Raw genomic sequence first — 20,685 nt, 5'->3', positions numbered from 1 at the left:
TTACGCAGGACTCTCGTTGGGTTTGCCAATACAGACTAACAGGGCTACGAGACATTTCTCAGCAAGGCACCTGAACGACCTTAACTCTGCTTTTGTAGTGATGCCCTGAGTAATCAAACTCATACTCAGCTACCCATTATCCTAAAATGTTAAATTTCTGTTAGGGACCACAAAAAGTAGACTATCTTCTTTTTAACCATGCAGTGGTACTGCTGCTTTCTGGCTGTCTTTGCAGTCATACACAGTATGCTCAAAGACACGTTACAGAGTTAGTTAGGAATAGCAATTGAAAGCAATCATACTCATCTTTACTCTTACGGGCCCAGCCCCTAAGGAAGCTGGAGGCCTGTGGCACTTTGCAGAATCGAGCATCAAGATTCCACATGTCAGCCAGTTATCTGAATGTCAGTACAGACAGTTAGCTTATTTCTGTGTGCAGACATCACGCTTGGTATGACAGGTATATGTGAAACAGATTATAAAACCAAAGTTTTGTGGTGTACATTTTTTGATCCTCTGAAGGCAAAGAAGATAATAGGCTGGCATATGGATGAGGTGAACTATGTTGGAGTTGCTTGTTTGAGAAATTAAACTTTAATTCTGCATTTCCTGGATTTCTAAGATGTGGTTTTCAAAAAATTAACTAGTATTTTATAGTGTGTCAAACCACTATGTACCTGCAACCTTAACTTATCCTTAATAATGTTTTGTGTGGCATGTAAGTTCATTTACGTTAGATGGTTAATATGGCAAATGGAATAACCGTGGCATTCCAACTAGCAGTGTTTCTTTTTAAAGCCATGTGACAAGATTCGTAATGTTTGGACATTGGATTGCTGAACAGTATTCCTTAAAGGAGCAGAATTTTGTAGGTTTCACATTATCCCACTGATACAATTGTGACCAATTTTTTTTCCTGAAAAATGGTTTTCTGTTTATCATCAATGATGTAATCAGTTCACAAATGTGGAACTTACTAACTTAGTACATATAGTATACATAGGGTAAATTCCTTCTGGAAGATAATGTCTTACAAGAAAAGAAAACATAACTGTGTTGTACAAAATGTCATTTAAGGGGAAGTAAGTAAAATATTTTGGTCAAGCAAGTTCTTCTGAGGTTCACTCTTGTTTAGACTTTCCCAGAGAAATCAGTTATCTCTAGAGCAATACATTCTACCATGTTTAATATACAATAAATGCATCGCCTCCAAAACTAGGTGGTTTTTAGGTTTGCGTTCTGTTAACTGGGTTCTTTTTTATAACACATTGCATATAGTAATGGCTTTTTTGTTGATTTGTGCTATCACTGCAAAACAGGATGTTCAGGGATGTTAAAAAGTTATATTTAGGGCTAGACATTTTGAAAAGGTGAAATCCTTTCTTCCACATTCTCTTGTGGTGCCCACAATTGAATGTAGCTCCCACCACCAGTAGATGGAAAAAAGCAAATACAGAACTCTTGTCCTATCACTTCCTTTTGAATGGAGAGTTGTTTGGCTTACAAGAAGTGAAGAGGCAACTTTTCACATCATCCATAGTGCTCATCGCCTTCAGGCTTGTCTGCTGTGGTCTAACAAGACACGCTGATGTGGCCTGTGCTGCGTAGGCTGCCTGTCCAGTATTGAATTCATTTGAAGTCCCTGGATTTAATTTCCAAAGGCCTCAGAATGGACTGACTCTGATGCTTCAGAGACTTCCTTTCCTTCTGGCATAGCCTAACAGCTACGATCAGCAGAAATCCTGGAAGTGACGGTGCTCAGTTTTTAGGAGGAAGGGAGTAAGGCTTCCTTGGCCATGGAGTTTTCTCTCAATGTAAATCAGTGTAATCAGTACCTTCACAGTGGAATGGAAGACCTATATCCTTGCAGATTCTTTCCAGGATAATAGCCCTAAGAACGGCATCACTTCCAGATTATATGCAATCAAAAATACTCTGATTTTTATTTTGTAGTATCTAAAAATTAAAATAAAAAGCTCACCAACAAAACTAAGGACTCAGTAATGCCATTGTAGGAATGGGGGTGGTCAGCAGACCCTCAAACTGGTGATGTTTAGAATTTTGTTGGTGTCTGTTTGGAACATAAGAAGCCTTTTACTCCAGATTCCAGGATTCATAAACCCTGGGAGCAAGTGTTAACTCTTGCTTCTAGGAGTTAGCTGATCTGCATTATATTTTCTCTACATGTCTCACCGTAAGCAGTCCTTCAGACAGCCAGATTCCAGGAGAAGATGAGACCAGTATTACTGGACTGGCTTGGGAGGTGGTAACACAGTGTGGCTGGATCTCATCTGTGATCACCCTCTGTGTCTCAGTGTTGGCATGGAGAATCCCTTGTTCCTCGGCAGACATGCATGAAGAGGGACTTGTTTGAACTGCTTGTTTAGGGTCCAGAATCATATTAAAGTGTATTTCAACCATGATGCGAGACCAAAAGATTTAAGTTCACTTACTAGCAAAATTCCTCTCTGTTTTTGAAAGACCTGGGTGGCTTTCAGGATCCATGTCACTATAATACTAAAAGTCAAGGCTAGAGCATTCATCTGTGAAGCCCTAATTGAAGATAAGGTTTTAGTACAACTAACAAGCTGACACTGAGCTTTTTTCTTCTGTCCCCATAAGATGTGTATTTATTGCCAAATGCGCTCTCACATGCTTCTTTTCAAACCATAAAAGAGGAGGTGAATATTTCTTTTCAGTTTGCTTTTTTGGTTAGGAGACAATGAGAGCTGGCAACCCCTTAATGCACGGAACTGTACCAAAATTTTTCATGCAGAAAAAGTTAAGTGTGCTCTCAATTTTCTTCCAGGTTGACTTCTCCCACCCACAGCCTGTTCTTTCTCCTTATTCTGACTGGCCCCATGAAACAGCTGCTGTGAAAATGGATTTGTGTATCTTGGGTAAAATGGCTACAAAATCAGATCACTTGTGGTGGATGTTATTTTTGAGAGTCCCAACCATACAAGGCTTAGCAGCATGCAAGCTTCAGTGTCTTGTGTGAGGAACAATTAACTAAGATAAAGCAGCTCTGTTTTCTGTGACGACTTATTCCTTCACCATCATGTCACCTCACTGACTGAAGAGGAGGGGATTCTGCCCCTCCAGAACTGTGCAGACTGCATCTGGTTAAGCATAGTTACATGCCATCTCTGATCATTGTGGGCTAGATGTTTCAGGCTTAGCTATTTCCATTTTTGTAGCCAGCTCTTGGTTATTATAGCCCCTTACTCTATTTTCATTGTGAGGTACTCATCTTTTTTATTGTCATTGATCTTCAGATTTATCTGGGCTGTGTTGGCATAGCAAAAAGCTGTAAAATAGTAATTTTTTTTACCTGTTTGGTGATTCTTCAAGTGCTTGCTCATATCTATTCAAGTTGGGTATGTGCATGGATGCACGGCTGGTGCAAAGTTTTTCTCTAGCACTTTCCAGTCAGGTTGAGAACCTTTGGGAGTGTGGTCTGTGCAGAGCCTATGTATGACCTAGCTGACCGGGCACCCCCAGTTCTTTCTTACTGTCCTCAGTGAGGCTGTTGGTACTGTGGCTAAGGACCTGTTGCTACACCGCAGCACCTAGCTTTTCTTACGTAAACAGCTGCACGTTCTCGTTGTGAGGCATACACTTGCCTACGGACCAAGCCCTTCCTCAAGACCTCGCAGCTCTTTGTGGCCGCTGCTGATCGCGTGAAGGGGATTCCGGTTTCATCACAGCGCATCTCTTCCTGGATCACATCCTGAAAACGGACGTGCTGCAGCCTCACTAAGGTTACCCCTGCTACCTGTGACGGTGCAGTCTGTGCGAGCTCAGGCCTCTTCAGCTGCCTTCCTGGCCCATGTGCCTCTCCAGGAAATACGTCATGCTACAACATGGTCCTCCGCATACTTTCATATCTCACTGTGCTGTTGTGCAGCAACCTAGATGGGCCATAGCCTTCGGGGCTGCTGTCCTTGAGTCAGCTACACCTTGACGCCGACCCTCCCCCTCTTGGGTTTGGCTTGGGAATCACCTAACTCGAATAGCTATGAACAAGCACTCAAAGAAGAAAAAATGGTTACTCACTGCTGTAACTGTTATTCTTCAAGACGTGTTGCTCATATCTATTTGAAACCCACCCTCCTGCCCCACTGTTGGAGTGGCCGGAAGGAGGGAACTGAGGGGAAGCTGGGTCAGCAGGGTCATATATAGGCTCCACAAAGGCACCACTCCAGGGGGCTCCCTAGCCGACCCGACTGGTAGTTACTAGGGAAAGCTTTCCGATGGCAGTGCATGCGCACCAAACCTCGAATAGATGTGAGCAACACATCTTGAAGAACAGTTCCAATAGTGAGTAACTTTTTTCCTAAGCTCTCCTTAATCAGCCCAGGCATCTCATGTTTGTTTTATTTTGGTACTGGAGTTGAAACTGTTCAGAAGTTATTTTCCTATTATAGTTGTAATGATTGGTAGTTTCCTAAATTTAATTCAGTGGGATCTGCCAGCCAGCCTCCTTTATAAGAGAAGTAGTGTCACAAGGAGCTCCAGGCTTTGTTTGTGCCATCTGCTCGTAGAAGATGTACAGCCTTGTCTGATCTGACAGAGGAGGGTTTGAAGATTAACAGGTGAAAAGTTGCTATTAAGTTGGCATCGTGATGAGCAGTTTCTTTTGCAATACAGTTTGTGAATAGAGAATGGTTAAGTGGAAAATATATATTTTTAATCTGTTATGGAACTCATTGACAGTGTGATGAAAGGAATTAGAAATGTAGGATTTACTGTACCTGATGATACTGTTGGACTATCTAGTCTGGTAGTCTGTGTAATTTAAAATAAAATATCTTCCACATATCCTGCATTGCTTTTTTTTTTTAAAAAACACCTTGAATGTTTATTACAAACATGAAGTTCTTACAAAACACCCTCATGAGATAATGGAGTGGGTGATTTTATATTTCCTCTGCGTGGAGATAAGGAAACTGAGACAGAGAGCCGAAGTATCGTTTCCAACATCACACTGCAAATTGGTAGCAGAGTGGACTTGGAAATTAGTCATTTCAGTTATTTTGTTCAGTTTTCTAGACTATGCTGTTTCCTCTTTGTTCCATTAAGTTATCTAATTAAAAGCGTTGACATTTTATAAATGTCCTTTTTCACTTTCATTTTAAAGTGCATTTTCACTCTGAATGTAACTGTACAGATGGCATTGTATGGCTTCGTTTTTTTTTCATTATTTCTGTTTCAGTTATCCTCCATTTATAAGGAATTTTTTTTGTTTTCCCTCTTAACTGCAGAACTTAAATCTTTTTTATTTGAATTGGAAACGAGCTGAGCTCATTATTTCTGGCAGTCATGTGTGAGAAACAAACTTTCTGCAGCCTGCAAAAGGGTTGGGCAGCTGTAAATGCAGTTTAGTAAGTGGCTTTGTTAATGAAGCATAAAAAGAAACTAAAATCAGCAGATCTGAATACAAGATATGACTATGCCAAGGAGCAGATCTAAGTAAGATGGTGCCATGTTTACAGTCATTTTGAAGTAGAATTGCACTTTAAAAGTTTAGAGAAAGTTAAGAGGTTTTTTCCCCCTGGGCATAAGATTTGTTCAAGCTCTGGTACTTCCTGGCAAAAGTTAATTTCTTTAATTTATGCCATGAAATGGATATGGTTTGAGGACTTCCCCCTCCCCTCCAAAATTAGATTGGAAATGTGATGGGAAAGCTCTGTAACATGAAAGTGACCTCATCAAGAACTTGCTCCCACTCTGGTTTGTGAACTGAATACGCATTGATGACAATGAAACAGATGTTGATGTTGAAAATTCTATCATTGCAAAGCAGGTACAAAAGAGGAATCGGAACCCTGGGTGACATTGACTGGGGTTTGTATCATACTCTGCATGGTTGACCTTTTCTTATGAGAGGTGCCTGGAAAGGACAGGGAGAATGAAACTGGAAGTAAGTAAAAGCCATTCTAGGTGTGTAGAACGAGGCAGTTGGTATCGAACATCAGCTAACTTTTCTCTGCGTAGATGTAAACTGCATGGTTTGCACCGATCAAAAGTTGAAATGGAGAGGTAAACTTAACCTCTCTACCTTTCCTTCCATGAGAGCACCTTGTTGTTAAACTCAGCCTCCAGTTGCATGACTTCTAGGTATTTGTTCTGTCATTTATAGAGATAAATATTTGGAAAACCATTTCTATTATGCAGGCTGTTCAGGAATTTTCAATAACTTCTCAACAGGAAGTGTGGGAGAATATGATGCATATGTCCTTGGTGTGTGCCGTAATTGTATTGAAAGGCTAAACATTTTTATTTTGAATATATATTCTAACTCTTCTGGAAAACAAAAAGTTCTAATTCTGTTTATATAAAGAATTTGAAACCAAGGAAATATCTGTCTTCATCTCTTCAAACCTGGGAAATGTTTTGTACATCAAACACAGTAATAAAAATAATAAAGAAAAACGTGTTCCATGAACTTACAACTGTTTTCAAACATCAGATAAGTTGCTGCCAAAATACTAGGCATTGTATCTATTACCAATGTGTAAATTTGCATATTAAGTCAAGCGATTTGCTGCTGTGAGGGAAATGACTGACTTACTTGGGTCAGTGGGTGGGGCAGAAGAGATGATAGTTCACAGAATAACCTGTGAACTTTCACCCCTCTATATGGAAACTTGTTTCAGGGTCAAATCCTTGTAGCTGCCTTCTTGCCACGGTCATTGCCAGCCCTACTATTCACAACACTGCGGCCATCGAGGCCTAGGTACGTAAACATTTAAGGAGTTTTTAAAGTTCTTTACAACAAAACAGATTTTTAAAAGTTCTGTTTGATAAAATCAGCTTACAACACTTAACATCTAGTATGTAATGATGAGATGAGACAATGATGTTACAAATACTGGTGATAAACTGTGGCTAAATACCCTTTTTTTGTTCATTTCTTTTTAAAGAAACGCCTGTATGTGTTCTAATGTGTATTTTCCGAGTAAAATGTGTGCTGCAACTGCTTCATAATAAAGTGGGAAAGCGTTATTCACATTTTAAAATAATGCCTAAACAGTATTTGGATGTCATTACTATATTTGCTTGTCTTTTGTTCAATAACTAGGTACACTTGGCACAAATGTTGGTAGTTAAACAATTAAAACGTTCTCCTTTCACAAGATAAGAAGAGATGCATTGGAACCAAAGTAGTGTGTTTTAAAATAAATGGTTATTTTATTAAGTACATGTGTTTGAAATGGATAAATGCTTAAAATTGCCAATTTTGACTTAAGGATCTAATTCAAATTTTCTTAAGCTCTTTCTAGTTTGATATTTTGAACAGTTTATGTGTGTAACTTGTATGCTGTGAACTCTGGTTTATACAAGATATGTAAATGTATGTAAAGCTAAGATGTATTCACTTGAACTGATTTATGAGAAGTTGTTAGAAACATTTTTGGACACTTCCAGTTATTTTTTTAAAAAATTGAGTTCTAACTTTAGGACTTTCTTTACTTTTTCTTTCTTTGGACAGGATCAGTTTTTAAGAGCAGCCCCTGTAACTGGAGGAATGGGAGCCCAGCTGATGAGAAAAATGGGCTGGCGAGAAGGAGAAGGATTAGGAAAAAACAAAGAGGGAACTGTGGAGCCTATTCTAGTGGATTTTAAGACTGATAGAAAAGGTAAACGCTTCCTTGAATTTTTAAGAACTCTATAAGACCAATAATGGTTTTCTTTCTATTTCAGTAGGGTCTCAATATTCGCAAGGGTTCTGTGGTCAGAACCCTTGCAAATGTTGATTTTCATGAATGGGTGGGGCTCGGAGCCCTGGGAAGCGGCAGCGCAGGCACTCCCTGCCTGGGGCCCCGGGGAAGCCACATCAGCCCCTGGTGCTCCTGACCCTGGAGCCCTGGGGAAGCCATGGCAGTCGCTGGTGCTCCTGGCCTTGGAGCCCTGGGGAAGCGAGGCCACTCGCAAATAATTGAATTCACGAATGTGACACTCGAGGATAGTGAGACCCTACTGTGTATCAAAGCATACAACAATCATAGTATCAGAGGGGTAGCTGCGTTAATCTGTGTCCACAAAAACAAGTTCTGTGGCATCTTACTAACTAACAGCTTTTTAGGAACATAAGCTTTCATGGGCAAAGACTCACTTCGTCAGATGCACGCCTGAGACAAAGATCTGGCAAGATATGTATTTGATGAAGTGGGTCTTTTGCCCATGAAGCTTATGCTCCAAAAATCCGTCAGTTGGTAAGGTGCCACAAGACTTCTCGTTTTAACAATCACACTCTCAGGTAGTTTGCATGTATATACAAACTCAGCAGCTTTTTTACTTTAGAATGCCTGCTGAGGTATGCTGCAATTCAGAAAGTTTTCAATTTCTTAACATTTTAAAGTGTGCTGCTAAATTCCAGTTTACCTCCATTGGGCTTGGATTTCACCAATAGTGTGCCCCAATAAACTAGATTAATACTGGCTTATAGCTTAAAAAAAAACTAAATGGTTATCAGTTGTTCTTTAACCTTTTTGACTTGTAACGCATAAATTACATTTAATCTTAACAGACATTTAGCGCAGAGTTTTCCTTCAACCATATTTGCACTCAGGAAAGAAACACAACAACAAATTTTAACACTATAGGCCCAGGTTTCATAGGTGCTGTTAAGTCAGTGAAAAATGCAGATGCTAAAACCGGGTGTAACTTCCCTCATAGAGATTTCCAAATAGCGGAATGCTCTTAAAATACCATCAGGCACTGAAAATAAGATGTTTTAGGCAAGTATTATAAAAGTTTTGTGGAGTCAGGAAATGACGGAGACCCTTGGAGTCTTACTTCTCCATTTTACAAGCATAAGAATGTGATCCTGTCTAAAATTGATAGCTCCTTTTGCTGTCTATGTAATGGTTTTATAACTGAGAAATGCAACATTCAAAAAATTATAGAATAGGAAGCCATATAAAATAGTAGGTTTACACATAGTGGCTAAACACTGCTTTACAACCACTTGCTTCTCTCAGACATCTTGCCAGCGTGAAGATACAGGGCTTGGAGAAAAAATTAGTTGACAGATGTTTTAGGAAGAAAACTTTCTGTGGAATGGCCTCGATTTTTTTTCTGCAGCACAGTCTTTTCAGTAGCTCTGTCCTGTTAAGCACTCATTTGTGGTGGTAACAGTTCCTTGAGTTTTACCTGGGAAATGTCACAAGCATCAGGGAAGAACTATATTAATATATAAATGAACTGAACTAAAATTCCTTCAAGGTCATTTCTCTTTTTAGCAGCTTATAGAGTGGGTTATCTTGACAGCCTTGCAACCATGACTGGGGGTACTAACTTTATGCAGTGTCTGTGGACCTCTGTGTATGTGGTACCAGATAAAATTCTGTATCTCTGGATTTTGGTGTTCAGTCCCAGTGATTATTTATAGAGTGGTAAAGAGTGAAGACCTGAATCAGGATCAGGGCTTTTGCTGGGTGCTGTACAAATGTTGATGGAGACTGGGGCAGAGAACCTATGAGATAACTGTTTAGTAAGATAGCCAGAGAGGTGAAGAAGAGTACAACACACAAGCAGAGTTACTAGTAAGACTGCTGGCACCCACCTTAGTAAAGAAAACTTTTGCTATGCACCTTCCCTTTCTTCGTACAAATACTGATATTCTTGCAGTGATTCCTGGGTTGCTCTAGTTAGTCCTTTTTTTTCCCTTGATTTTAAGGTTTATGAGATAGATAACCCTACATTCCTTCTTGTCCGTAGTCCTTTCCAATAGTTTCCATAAAAATCAAGTCCAGATTGATAGGGAGCAGTGCTGAAGCTTTGCTAAACCAATTTGAGTGCCTGTTAGTACAGTGTTTGCTATAAAGAGGCAACTTGTGTTGTTTAAAAATAGGTAGCCAAAGTGATTTCTTAAACATCAGAGGGTAATAAAGTGCATTGGAATGAACTGATGTGCAGTTTACAATCTGCCAAGTGTTATGCAAAACAATATGAAGATGGTAGGCTTGAGGACAGCCTTGACCAATGTGTCCTGCTGAAAGTCAGACTGGAGCTTTACTTAGAGGGTGTCAGTATTCTGCCTAGAAAATGTAAGTGGACAAAGTAATTTTCCTTTCTTGTCAAAGAAAACATTTTTTGAAATCTTGTCTAAAGTTGTTCAGAAATAGTGAGCACTTTCACTTTTGGGACCACACATCCAAGGCAGTTAATTTTGTTCAATAAGAGCTGTTTTGGGAAACAGCAGCAAAGTGTGAATCCAGAACTTGCCAGTCTTTCCCATGGCTTTACACTAGACCCAGCTATTCTCAGGCACGGCCCAGACAGCTTCCCAAGTCTCCAGCCACTAAGCTGTGCTTTTGCTCTCTTTGCTGCGAGCGCTCCCTGCTCAGCAGCTAAAAGGTGTAAAGACACATTGCTTAAGTTCACAGTAGAAAGCAGAACATCTTTTCTTCTATTAGAGCTGGTTCAGAGCCATGCCTCTCAACCAGCGAGATTTAAAACTAATCTGTTTCACAAAGAGCTAACATGAGACAATTAATTAAGGAGAGCTGAAATGTTACAGGATCACGTTCTCTCTTCATTTTAATTTTGGTTGTGTGGTGATTATTTCTGATGTAAATAATTTTCAACAAGAAGAGAAGAAACATCAGAGTTGTTTGAATTTGGAGGTAACTTTGGGGCCACAGTCCTTTGAAATAAGCTATGTTTGAAGTTCTGAGGATGAAGGCATGACAGTAATGAGGTGAGTTTTTAAAAAAAAAAAAAAAAAAAAAAAAAAAGCCTGAACAAGAGTGGAAAAACTGCAATGTCCTCTCTACTCCCTTCATCCCCAAAAGCCAAGAGAGGAAACAAGTGATGGTAAGAAAAAAGAGGAGATCAAAGGAGAAGGAATTCAGAGCCATTGTAGTTCATTTTATTTTTACACCTATTTAAAAGTGTCACTTGGTAGAGAGGTTATATAGCCTTATGCTATAGGCTGGCATTGAAGATGTGGCCTACGAGAGTATGTTTTGTACTAGGTAATTCAGAGAAGAAAATTTAAATTGCTACTGTCTCAAAACTATATAGAATGATTATTTAATCACCTACTTATTTTTGTCTTATTCTTGAAAACCAATAATGCAGCAGGCTAGGTTTTCCATTGACTTTCAATGGTATTTGTACTCCTACATCACTTTAGCAATTTTGATAATCCCACACTGTATTTCTGCTATAAGCTTGGTCTATACTGAAAAGTTTTGCTCTGTCCGTTAGGGAGTTTGGGAAAAAATATATTTCTGATAAAATCTCCACTGTAGATGCAGCTTTATCAGCTGAAGAGTGCTTTTGTTGAAGTACCTAATGTCATTCAGGAAGATGATGTATGTACAGTGACAGAAAAACTCCTGCAGTGTGAACTGCATCTGCACTGGGATAGTACCAGCATAGTCTCTAATGTAGACACAGCCATAGACAATCAGTCATCTTTCTGCAGGTGTGATTGGCTTCAGTGTAAATGGCTGTGAATACAGATACAAGAAAACTTTGATCTTTGTAACCCAAGAACAGCACATATGCGACACAGAAGTAAATATATTCTTTCATATGATTAAATGACACTATAGTGTAAACGATTACTGACAGAATTTATTTTCAATAAGTTTGAAAGTGTTTAAAAAAGTGAAATGTTTCATCTGAAAGTACACAAGGATGTTAACCACTGGGAGGCTTGCAGGAGCTGCACCTATGACTCCCTTGAGTTTTAGTTGAGCTCTTGCTGTACATTTTTCCCAGAGGTAACAAGGACAGTGAAGTATTGAACTTCGAGCGGGGGAAGAGTGCCTGCCTTAGTGTGCTTTGTACTTTCTGGTGACTGATACACTAGATACACCCCTAGTGGAAAATTAATGGAACTAAGTAGAGCTCTGCACAGATACAAATAGATATCCGTGGATATAAATTGGTATCCACAGAGCCACGGGGCTCTCCTGGGAATTGCTGTAGCGGAAGGAGCAGAACCCGGAGCCACTGCTCCCAGGAGCCAGTGCCCAGCTCTGGCAGCTGCACCGCCCCCAGCCCCGCCCACTGGGGTAGATACCAGGATCACCAGCGTGCCCATGGACAGGAGACGCAGACAGCTGCGTGGAAGGGCTGGGGGCAGTACAGCCATACTGGAGGAGCTGCTGGCACAGGGCACTGGCTCCTGGGAGCAGTGGCTCCATGTTCTGTTCCTTTTGCCACTGTGATTCCTGGGAGAGCCCTGCTGTTCCATGGGTAGTGATTTATATTCACAGGGACAAATTTGTATTTATGCAGTATTTGAGGAACAAGTTGAGAAAAAATGGGATGGTGTGATTAAAAAAAAGTAGTGTTGAATGTGTGGTTGTAGTATAGTTGGCGTTGTTGTGGGCGGCAGGTATAATAGGCCAGGGAAGGCATTGCCTTCTGTGGTGCTGTCGCCGACCCGCTGCCGGACAACTGTGCTGCAGTGCCTCTTCTTCCCTGAGAACTTCTCTGCCTCCTCCACCCCTGAAGGTACACACTGCTCACCGTGTTCCTCCTCCTGGGCCCAGGAGAGATGCGGAGAGCTGGTGGGCTGCTGCTGGGGCTGGCGGCTCAGTGTGGGTGTGTGGCCTTCAGTGGGGTGGGAATAGCTGGCGTTTGGGAAGACTCAGGGCTGGCTCAGGGAGGTTGCCAGCTCAGCCAGGGACGGGGAGCAGCTGAGTCTAGTGCTGGGGTGACAAAGAGGGTGGTTATGGTTTGGCTCCATGTAGTGGGGTGCAGGTAGGCTGAGGCTCCTATGGCCTGGAGGGCCTGTCAGGTCTTCTCCTTTTACTGGGAGGTGGGAGGCTTCATGGCTCTGGCTTGTGGGGGGCAAGGGCCTGCCAGTGTGCCTCTGCAAAGTAGGGTTTCACCCATCACCCATGGGCATCACCACAGATAGGCATCATTAATGCTTGCTGATGCTTAGTTAATGGAATGAGAGAAACCCGTGTTCTGATAGCAAGAGCTTAGTTGAAAAATCAGGTAGATAGGGGAAGAGAGTAACAAGATATAAACATGTTCCATATTTTGTTTAGGCCTTGTTGCCGTGGGTGAAAAGACACAAAAGAGAGGACATTTTAGTGTAATGAAGGATCTTTCAGGTAAGCCTTTAACTCTTTTTAAATTATCTAATTTAATGTGACTCATCTAGAAGTAACATAGAAATTAAACACAGAAATAAAATATGTTTATATTTAAGGTAAACATCCAGTTTCTGCATTGATGGAGATCTGTAATAAAAGAAGATGGTCCCCACCTGTATTCGTATTAGTGGATGATAGTGGGCCCGATCATCGCAAACATTTTATCTTCAAGGTAAGCTTGAATTCCCTTTCCTGACTTGTCTAGTGCTCAGTTAAAAATGATAAATTTAGAATTACTTATTTCATTTATTTTTATTCAGTAGCACCCAAAATATGCTGGGGACTGTCCAAACACACAGGGATAAAAAAATCTTTATTACAAAGAGCTTATAATTCAGTCTCACAATGTGCAAACGCTTAGCCTCTTCGTAATTAAAAATGTGCATAAGAGCCATTCTTCCCACTTTTCATTTAAATAAGTTAAATTAATTTAGAATCAAATCCTACCTCGCAAAGCCTGCTTTAGTGGAAGGGTCCTTTGTGAGTAAAGAGCGGGATTTAACCCTTTTTTTTAATACTTTAGTCAGAGTCCATTTTACTCTCTTTCCACTAGAAGCCAGTATTAATAGTTGCCATTGAAAATGACTACTCTTCTGCTGAAGAACTGACAGAAATAGATCGAAAAATGTATTAGTCACTTCTCTTCCTCTCTGGGAGAAAAATTTTAAAGCATTGTAGAAAATATCACTGCAGTTTTACAGGAGTCTAGTCCATAATATCTCTTAGAATTACTTTCAAAGGTTTACATACAGAAGGAAGAAATTCAAGCATATACTTTCTCTGCCTTAGTAGTTCCTTACCAGTTATTTTAACATTCCCATCTTGTCAAAACCTGGGCTCTATATAGTAAGAGTCAGAAATGTAGGTCTGAAATACTGTCTGACTCCTAAAATGGGTTGGGAATAAATTAGTAGTTTAACAAAATAGGAGTTCTCATACTGTTCCATAATGTTTGCTACACGCTGGCTCTGTTGTTGTCCCCAAAGAGCATATTCTAGAGAAGTGAGAATACATTGCTACTACTCCCAGAGTTCAGTCACAAGAAGCAAAAGCAGACCACGCTGCCTGCAGAGGATGTAGGGAGAAAGGCAGTGTAGCCCCACAGTATGCACTTGTTTTTCAGTATTTAGATCCAGTGGGGTTGTTTCTCTCTAACTACCAGAGAGACTTGATTAAAGACATGCATACAGGTTGCAGGTAGTTGGAAGGTGGATTTTGGTGGCCTTTAGTAAGAAAGCTAGCATGTTGTTCCTCTGGCTTTTAAAACCAGACTTTTCCAGCAGTAGTTTAACTGGTTGGTGGTTACCTCTTTTTTATAATTGTGTGTTTTTTTTTATTTTCCTCTCTTAAACAGGTGATGGTGAATGGGCACGAATACAGGCCTAGCTTTCCCAGCCTTAATAAGAAGCATGCTAAAGCCTCAGCAGCAACTGCGGCTCTCCAAGCGATGGGACTTGTACCAAAGGAAAGCATGCCTAATGCCACCATCTTCAGGAGTGCCTCACACCGCTAGATAATGATTTTTATATTGATATTATTTCAAATTATTGTACTGTGCACAAGAAAGGTATTTCCCCGTTTCATGTTGTAAATACATTGGTGATTGCCACATTGTAAAAACTGTACAGACACCTTCAAGATTTTCTTTTGTACCATCAGAAATGTATTTAAATCATACTTAGTTTTGGTATGTTTATATTGTTTACATTAGTGATGTAATTATTTCTTAAATGACTAAATTCAATAGACTCTGGAAGGCATCAGTAATCTAAACCCTTGTTTTAAACCTCATGCAATTTCTCTTTGCAACCCGTGCAAGTTCTCTTCAATATGGAACGTTAACACTTTCATATTCTTTTGTACTATGATGCAGTTTCCCCTGGTCTTGGTAAAGCTACCACTGTAGTACCTTTACCTATTGCCAATACAAGGCTGCACAGCTTATCATAGTCTAGACTAAGGCTGGTATGTACTGCTGGACAGATACTGGGCCAGTAATGTTATCCCTCCAAGAAGGTAGGTAAATTGTGGCACTGTTGTACAATGCTAACGTTACCACTTTTCTTTGTCATATTTGGGGTTTAAGTCAGTAGTGGCTTACGTTTCAAGACTGAAAAGAAGAGAGGAAAAACCTGGTTTAATGGGAGGGAAGAAGGTCCAGTAATGAAATTGATGAGAATTGCAATGTAAACGTGTCTCTCCTCTGCATGTTGTTCTGGTAAGGAGATAAGAAATTGTCTATGCCAATTTCAGATTGACACACTGCCTGATGTTGATTGTATGAATTTGTGGTTAATGTGAATTTTAAGCTATAACAAATTACAACTGGATGGGGCTAGAATGATGCTTCTTCAATTGTTGTACCCAACTCAGTCAATAAAGCCGCACAAGTTCATAATCTTAATCATTGGTCAGTGAACAGTAAGATGTGTGTGAAAGCACAGATTCTAAAAGTCAGCATGATATTAGAGTATGTATCATTGGGGGAGCAATAAGGACCTATCTTCATCATATGAAATGTTTTCATGTTTTTATAAAGTTACCCAACTAATTTTTGGCCTCACATTTTCTGTGCTCATATGCCATCACACGAAGAGCTTTTTTCAAGTTTAAGGTAATGAAAGTAGATGGGGAAAGTGGTGTTTCCCACTTCAAGATTACCTCTGAATTGTTAACAGAAGAGGCTTTGGCAAATTTGTAGTGGGGGGGAAAACAGTTTTCATGTTGTACTTAGCTGAGTTGTAACTCTTACAGAAGGCCACTTGCACAGTTTATATGCTTAGTTCTGAAAAAATTAATTTTCCTTTTCTAAGCTTCTATCTGTTAACTGCATGGAGATCCACAAATTCAAAGGAACACAATAGAACTACCTACCCATCCTTTAGCCTGAGCAGGAACTTTGCAATAGGAACTAGCAGATGAATTCTAGTTCCATTTCTTCCATGTAGGGATGTTAATTTTCTAGCCTGTGTGCTCTTTTTTTATTGAATAAAACATGTTCCATCACACACAAAGGCTGACAAGTCAAAACTGGGAATACAACCTAGCTGTCTAATGTAGCAGGTAAGTTCCATCCACGCTTGTCTGTCAGGAAAATAATGACATGTACTTGGCTCAGCTCTTTGTGAATTAGGATGGCATACATAACCATCTGTACAAGCTGTTTTGACAGACGAACAAACTAAGAACAGTTCCAACTTGAACCCTTGATCTATCCATCAGTTTGTATCTTAAGGCCAGGTCCACACTAGGGGAAAAAATTGATTTGATACACAACTCCAGGTCTGAAAATGACCTAGGTGGAATCAGCATATCTTAAACCACTGGATCCTCCCAAGTGTGAGGAGTATTGGGGTCAGTGGCACTCCCCCAGGTATGCTAAACTGAACCCCAGAAGATTAATTGCTAGTGCATCCATCTTCCAGTAAATACAGACATGCCCTAAATGTGTGGTTTCCAATTCATTGATCATGATTGATTAGTAAATCCTGGAGCTTCTGCCTATTCTGTCTCAAGCCCCAGGTATGTGGTCTTGCCTGCCTGGCCCAAAGTTACTTCCAGAAGCTGCTGGCACTGTCCAAGAAGCTCCCATTGACTGGAAACCAGCCCTTAGGAGTGACACTTGTAGGCTTGGGCAGCAGATGAAGACCTGCATCTGGAGCTGCACATGCCCCAGGCATTTTCAGATGTGGCATGAGGCCAGTGATAACACTGCTTGCCTTAGGCCTACTGGGACTGGGAGCTGCCTGTGTTAAGTGCCTCTTGCCTGCAGCATATACTTCTATCCTGCAGTCCTAGGCTGGAGCTTGCACCTAGACCTCACACTCACTAAACCTTCTTTCCCCCAGCTATTCCCTAGAGCTTGCCCTCTTTGCTCCTGCAACCCAACCCTCAACCCCTGCCTAGAGACCCCTTTTGCACAAAACTCCCAGCACCTGTGCCCCTCACTCTCTTGTGCATCCATACCCCATCAGAGATGAAAGTGAGAGGCAGGTAGAGCCGAGGTTGCCCTGAACTTCAAAAAGGGATCTTGGGTGTAAAAAGTTTGTAAGCCACTGCCCTATAACCAATAGTCTAATGTCCATTAGAAAGCAGCAGTATTTTTAAATGTTAAAAACAAAAACTGAGTTCAAAAACAGTTAATTGCAAGGGGGGGTACTCAATTCTTGAATTAGATATTGCACTGGTCAATTTGATGTCATGAAGCATGATTAGGTAATTAAGTCAATAGCATAGGTCCTATAACCACCAGCTTCAATTGCCATAGAATCATAGAACACTAGGACTGGAAAGGACCTTGAAAGGCCATTGAGTCCAGCCTCCTGCCCCAATGGCAGGACCACGTACTATCTAAACCATCCCTGATAGACATCTATCTAACCTGTTCTTAAATATCTCCAGAAATGGAGATTCCACAACCTCCCTTAGCAATTTATTCTACTGTTTGACCACCCTGACAGTTAGGAACTTTTTCCTAATGTCTAATCTAAACCTCCCTTGCTGCAGTGTAAGCCTGTTGCCTCTTGTTCTATCCTCAGAGGCCAAGAACAAGTTTTCTCCCTCCTCCTCATGACTCTCTTTTAGATACCTGAAAACCACTATCATGTCTCCCCTCAATCTTCTCCTTTCCAAACTAAACAAGCCCAATTCTTCAACCTTTTTTCATAGGTTGCATTCTCTAGCCCTTTAATCATTCTTGTTGCTCTTTTCTGGACCCTCCCTAGTTTCTCTGTCTTTTTTGAACTGTGCTGCCCAGAACTGGACGCAATACTCCAGCTGAGGCCTAACCAGCACAGAGTAGAGTGGAAGAACGACTTCTTGTGTCTTGTTCACACCACACCTGTTTATGCATCCCAGAATCATGTTTGTTTTTTTGCAATAGCATCACACTGTTGACTCATTTAGCATGTGGTCCACTATAAGCCTTAGATCCCTTTCTGCTGTAGTCATTCCTAGACAGTCTCTCCCCATTCTGTATGTGTGAAAGTGGGAAGGTCTGTAGTGAAAGACTGTGGGAGGTGGCCATGAAGTCCATGTTCATGTTTTTCTAGTTGTCCAGCTTCATATTAATAAGGTAATTTCAGCTGGGGTTATGGCTGTATAGTACCTATAAAGTTGTGCCATCAGAAGGGCCAGGTGGTTCCAAGATGATCTTCACAATCAGATGTGCTTCACTGAGAACTTGTACTCTGTTATAAAATGTGCAAAGGATCACTCCAAATATATTAGTGATTCAAAGTCACAAGCCAAAACACCCTTTTGCTCAACACAGCAAATAGACCTTTTTTCCAAGAGCTGGTTGATGTTAAATAGTTCCATCTAAAAATTGCAAGAAATAAAGGTTATAATACAAAGCAATGTAAAGGTGGATACTAGAATTAATCTGTGCACATTTAGCTTTGCTTAAAGGGGGAGAAAGTATAAGTGACAGCAAGACCCCTCAAAAGGAAAGATTTGATGTTCCTGATTTTAAAGTCCCTGCTTGTTTTAATAGACATGAATCATAAAAGCCAAGAAGCAGTGTTGCCCGTTTAAAAGGCATAGCTGAAGCCTCATCTTAGTTAACTCATTTTACCATCACATTTGTCCATTTTAATGTCACAGTAACTCAGCAAGGACACTTACAATTAAAGAGTAGGGTAAGGACTGACCACAACCCAATAGATGTCTTAAGGTAACGTCGATAATTATACTTTCATCTGCAGTTTCATGGAAGAAGCTAAAATTCAAGCCAAAGCTTCATTCTTCCAAAGCTGCACTGACTTCCAACTTACATAGGTCAGCCCACAGTAAGAGCTAAGTATCTATCAAAAGCACTGTAGTAAAATGTATTCTATAGCTCGAAGCTGTGTCAGTTTTTCAGTTACTTGCAGCTAAGAAGAGGTATTTATGTTTTCTGTATGGAGCACTGCATTATCTACATAAACAGAGCAGTGGCTCATTACCAGAAGAGTATGAATTCATTGTTTCATTTACTATCTATGGTATTTAAACTGTATGATTGGGAAATACTTTAACCAGCTACAATTGGCTAATTTAGCAAAAGCATCCTGACTGACCATGAATTAAATCAGTGTTTTTAGATTGTGCTGTGAGTCACTTTGACTTGTCAGCTTCAGTCTGGCCATCAATGAATTTTTTCCATTGTAGAATAGTTTCAAAATGCATCCTTAAAAAGAGACTGATTACCTGTCAAGTGAATGTCTGCCAAAGCTGAACTACATAATGAAATATTGACACTTAGCATCTGTTATAGGTTGAACCTTTCTGGACTGGGATGCTTTGGTCTGGAAGGACCATGCTAGACCACAGAACCACAGCAGCAAAGGCTAAACAGTGGCTGGGAGCTCATGGGGCCAATGTGGGAAGTGGGGAGGCTTGCACAGTCAATCTGCACCACACCTTGTCGAGCTGACCTCCCCATGTCCTGCAAACTTCCTTGTTCAGGATTGATCAGGTGCTGAGGATGCTGGACCAGAGAGGTCCAACCTGATAAATAGCATGTTAAAACAAAAAAAAAAAAAAAAAAAAACACAAAAAACCACCACACTATCCAGTATCAGAATTACTGAATGTAGGTTTAGCCAGCTGATTTTATCAATAGTATTGACGTCTCGTTTTACATGACAGCTGTGCTTTCTCTGAACTGGAGTGATCCTCATTACAGCTAAGAATAAACTTTGGAAAGGAGACATCTTTTTTTCCCTTTAATGGTGCAAGAAAGTTATCACTTAGTGTCTCATTTTAATGAAAGCTGAAGATTTACAACTCTCTATATATGCCTTCAGCTATTATGGTATAATGAGCAGGAATGGATAACAACTTTTTGGTGGGTGGAGGAGCACTCGAAGCTGTTGTTGTTCAAGGGCTGCATTTTCTATGGAGGAAGTGAAGAGTCTGGGGTGTGCAAGATAGGGGCTTGAGTGCAGGAGAGAGGTGTGTTACCAGAGAGGGAATTTGGATGGAGGGGGTTGTGACCTGAGTAGGATATTGGGATGCAGGGTCCAGGGAGGGGATGAGTGAAGCAGATGATTCTGGTCTGGTGGAAGGATACAGGAGCTGGTGCAGGGTCTGGAAGGGAATTGGGTAGTAGTGCCAGAAGTAGGCTGCATCAGGGAGGCACACCTAACCACCAGCACTCTGTGGAAGGCATCCCTGGCTGCTAGCAGTATCAGGTCATTGCACTGTCCCAGCCCCTTGCCAGATGTCTTCACTCCCATTGGCCAGTTTCCAGCCCATAGGCGCTGAAAGATTTTGCTAGGGGGCAGTGGCAGCCCATGACTAACAGAAGCTGAGAGATTTTGCCAGCAGTAGGGGAAGAACCCACATCTCTCCCTGCTCTACAGCTGTAGGGGCCAGACAAGGACCAAATTAAGGATTTGGGGGCCAGATCTGACCTATCAGCCATACCTTACCCACACCTGATCGAGAGGGTGACCACTGTTTACTCCCTTCATGGTCTTGTTTGTAATGAAACAAGTAATAAACACTGACCTCCAGTGTCCAATATCACAGGATCGATTCCACCTTCTGTAGAAACTAGAAATGG

At 40.8% G+C, this 20,685-nt stretch overlaps 1 protein-coding gene across 9 annotated transcripts in view; it reads left to right on the top strand.

Moving 5' to 3' along the window:
• SON (SON DNA and RNA binding protein) overlaps window positions 1-15,540 on the top strand; it is a 61,235-nt gene extending 45,695 nt beyond the window's left edge. For 3 of the 9 annotated variants that reach the window (XM_074996595.1, XM_074996617.1, XM_074996603.1), the window contains 4 exons: window positions 7,499-7,646; window positions 13,029-13,094; window positions 13,193-13,308; window positions 14,491-15,540. In XM_074996595.1, coding sequence (XP_074852696.1) covers window positions 7,499-7,646; window positions 13,029-13,094; window positions 13,193-13,308; window positions 14,491-14,649 — 489 coding nt within the window. In that variant the 3' untranslated portion in view covers window positions 14,650-15,540. The other 6 variants (XM_074996625.1, XM_074996634.1, XR_012645906.1 and 3 more) reach the window with 6 other exon arrangements.
• The last annotated feature ends 5,145 nt before the right edge of the window (window positions 15,541-20,685 follow it).

The sequence above is a fragment of the Carettochelys insculpta genome, chromosome 1, assembly GCF_033958435.1.
Source record: "Carettochelys insculpta isolate YL-2023 chromosome 1, ASM3395843v1, whole genome shotgun sequence".
Taxonomy (NCBI): Eukaryota; Metazoa; Chordata; order Testudines; family Carettochelyidae; genus Carettochelys; species Carettochelys insculpta.
Note: the sequence above shows the minus strand (reverse complement) of the source record. Positions and strands in the feature narration are given on the sequence as shown.